The sequence below is a fragment of the Myotis davidii genome, unplaced genomic scaffold, assembly GCF_000327345.1.
Source record: "Myotis davidii unplaced genomic scaffold, ASM32734v1 scaffold1318, whole genome shotgun sequence".
Lineage (NCBI taxonomy): Eukaryota > Metazoa > Chordata > Mammalia > Chiroptera > Vespertilionidae > Myotis > Myotis davidii.
Genome location: NW_006289719.1, coordinates 21,435 through 24,398, shown reverse-complemented (window position 1 = coordinate 24,398; position 2,964 = coordinate 21,435). Strand labels below are relative to the sequence as shown.

The 2,964-nt window shown below is 37.4% G+C and overlaps 1 protein-coding gene across 1 annotated transcript in view; it reads left to right on the top strand.

Annotated features, from left to right (window-relative positions):
* CUL2 (cullin 2) overlaps positions 1-2,964 on the top strand; it is a gene marked incomplete at its 3' end in the record, with an annotated part of 97,540 nt that overhangs the window by 75,058 nt on the left and 19,518 nt on the right. The window contains exons 15-16 of the mRNA XM_015563013.1: positions 803-955; positions 1,250-1,327. Of these exons, the coding sequence (XP_015418499.1) occupies positions 803-955; positions 1,250-1,327 (231 nt within the window). The remainder of the gene's footprint in view (positions 1-802; positions 956-1,249; positions 1,328-2,964) is intronic.

Sequence of the window (2,964 nt, the reverse complement as noted above, 5' to 3'; positions counted from 1 at the left end):
CAGGCTGGCCACAGCCCCTTCAGGGTTGGGGGTTCTGCTGGGGTGCCTGACCAGTCTGGGTGAGGGTCTGAGGGCCGTTTTCAGGCTGGCCACGGCCCCCAGCCACCCAAGCTCCCAGTGGAGGTTGGCTGGAAGCAGGTATCTAGGATTTATTTGTCTTCTATAATTGAAACTTTGTTGCCATGAGCGGAGACCACAGCCGGCTCAGGGCAGGCGGGAAGCTTGGCTTCCTCCATTGCCTGGGCAACCAAGCCTCCTACTTGCTCCAGCTCTGTGGCTGCTGGCCACCATCTTGGTTGGGTTAATTTGCATATAGTCACTCTGATTGGCTGGTAGGCATGGCTTGGGGTGTAGCAAAGGTACAGTCAATGAGCATCTGTGTCTTTTATTAGTGTAGATTTTCATTTAACAGCTGTCAGCTATTAAAGTGTATATACATTTTTTGGGACACTCTGTATATTGATATAGACTTATCCACAAGATAAACAGTATTAACTTAACAAAAGATTTGTATTATTTATAAATGAATGCACCTGAAATATTTATTTAAGTACAAGTTTTGTAGTGCAGTTGAATTTTAGTTTATTTTTGCATAATTTTAGCTTACACCTTGATGAAGTAAGTAGTAGCTCAGACATATTTATGCTAAAATATTCAGTAGTTGATAATTTTCCTGAAGAGTAGACATGAATATAATATGCAGACCCTTGACCATAGAACTAGCAATAGTAACATGTTCTCATTAATTAATATGGTTTATTATTATTCTTTTTAAATCATTTTTCTTAAACTGTTTTTACAGCAAGCATGTGGTTATGAGTTTACCAGCAAGCTACATCGGATGTATACAGATATGAGTGTCAGTGCTGATCTCAACAATAAGTTCAACAATTTTATCAAAAATCAAGACACAGTAATAGATTTGGGAATTAGTTTTCAAATATATGTTCTACAGGTATGAATATGTGTTTTATTGTAGGCATTTACTACTCATTTCAAATAGCCTGATCCAAACAATTAACAAGTAGAGGCCTCATTGCATTTTCTTTAATCAATGGATTGTATCTTCTAACGTTATATGTTATATTGATTTGGAATGAAATATGCCAAGATAGTAATGCTAATGGGTTTTATCAACATTTTGAGAAAGGAAAAAAGAGGTGCTTTAGTTTAAATCATTTTATAAATATTTATTAACAAGTTAGATGCTTGTCTATTTAACTTTTTTATTTTACTTATTTTCTTTTAGGCTGGCGCATGGCCTCTTACTCAGGCTCCTTCATCTACATTTGCGATTCCCCAAGAATTGGAAAAAAGTGTACAGATGGTAAGTTTGCAGGATATATATTAGAAGACCTAAGGAACTTTAATAATTGTTATATTACTTTAAATATTTTCCAAACTCGTATTTGCTTGTGATATAAAAATATATTCAGAAATCATAGTTATGTACTTTGTAGGAAGAATGTAAATTATTATAGTTACTAATATTAAAACTCAAATGCTAAGGTTGTCATAGAGTTCTTTGTCAAAACATGACTCCTACTCATAGTTAAACCTATTATCAGCTCTTAAGCAGTTTTAAATTACAAAAACTTTTGATATTAGAAGAAAGTATAGAATTTCATACTTAAAACACTCATTTTCTAATTTTTATTTGAATTTAGAGCCATTTTTATACTTCATTTATCTCTTGTAGTAGTTATTTTTATATCTGGGCAAAATTTTTTTTTAACTAAATTTATTGGGGTGACATTGGTCAATATGAACATACAGTTTTCAGGTGTGAGTTTCTATGTTACAAGATGTGTATATTGCACCTGGTGCCCATGGTCAGATCTTCTCCTGTCACCATATATTAGGACTCTCTTCTACCAACAATCCCTTCCCTCTGGCAACTACCACACTGCTGTTTTTGTTCATGAGTTTCAGTTTTATATCCTACATATGAATGAAATCATATGTTTGCAGCCTTTTTTTGTGAAACATATTTTATTGATTTTTTACAGAGAGGAAGGGAGAGGGATAGAGAGTTAGAAACATCAATGAGAGAGAAACATCAATGAGAGAGAAATATCAGCTGCCTCCTGCACACCCCCTACTGGGGATGTGCCTGCAACCAAGTACATGCCCTTGACTGCAGTCGGACCTGGGACCCTTTAGCCCGCAGGCTGACACTCTATCCACTGAGCCAAACCGGTTAGGGCAGTTCATAGCCTTTTTTGACTGACTTATTTCACTTAGCATAATGTTCTCAAGGCCCATCCACATTATTGCAAATGACACTATTTCATCTTTTCTTATGGCTTAATAGAATTCCATTGTATATTTGTACTACATCTTCTTTATCCAGTCCTCTGTCGCAGGACAATATGGTTGTTTCCATGTCTTGGCCACCGTGAATAATGCTGCAATGAGCATAGGGGTTCATATATCTTTGCGAACACATGATTTTGAGGTTTTCAAGTATATACTCAGGAGAAGGATTGCTGGGTCATATGGTAGCTCTACTCTTAATTTTTTTTAATATATATTTTTATTTATTTCAGAGAGGAATGGAGAGGGAGAGAGAGAGAGAAACATCAATGATGAGAGAGAATCACCGATTGGCTGCCTCCTGCACGCCCCCTACTGGGGACTGAGCCCACAACTCGGGCATGTGCCTCCGACCGTAATCAAACCTGAGACCCTTCAGTCCATAGGCCGACTATCCACTGAGCCAAACCGGCCAGGCTCTACTCTTAATTCTTTGAGGAATCGCCAGACTGTTTCCCATAGTAGTTGTACCAGTCTACATTCCCACCAGCAGTGGATGAGGGTTCCCTTTTTTCCACAACCTCTCAAACACTTGTTATTGCTTGTATTGTTGATAATGGCCACTCTAACAGGTGTGAGGTGGTGTCTGTCTCATAGTTTTGATTTGCATTTCCCTAATTGCCAGTGAGATTGAACATCTTTTAATTT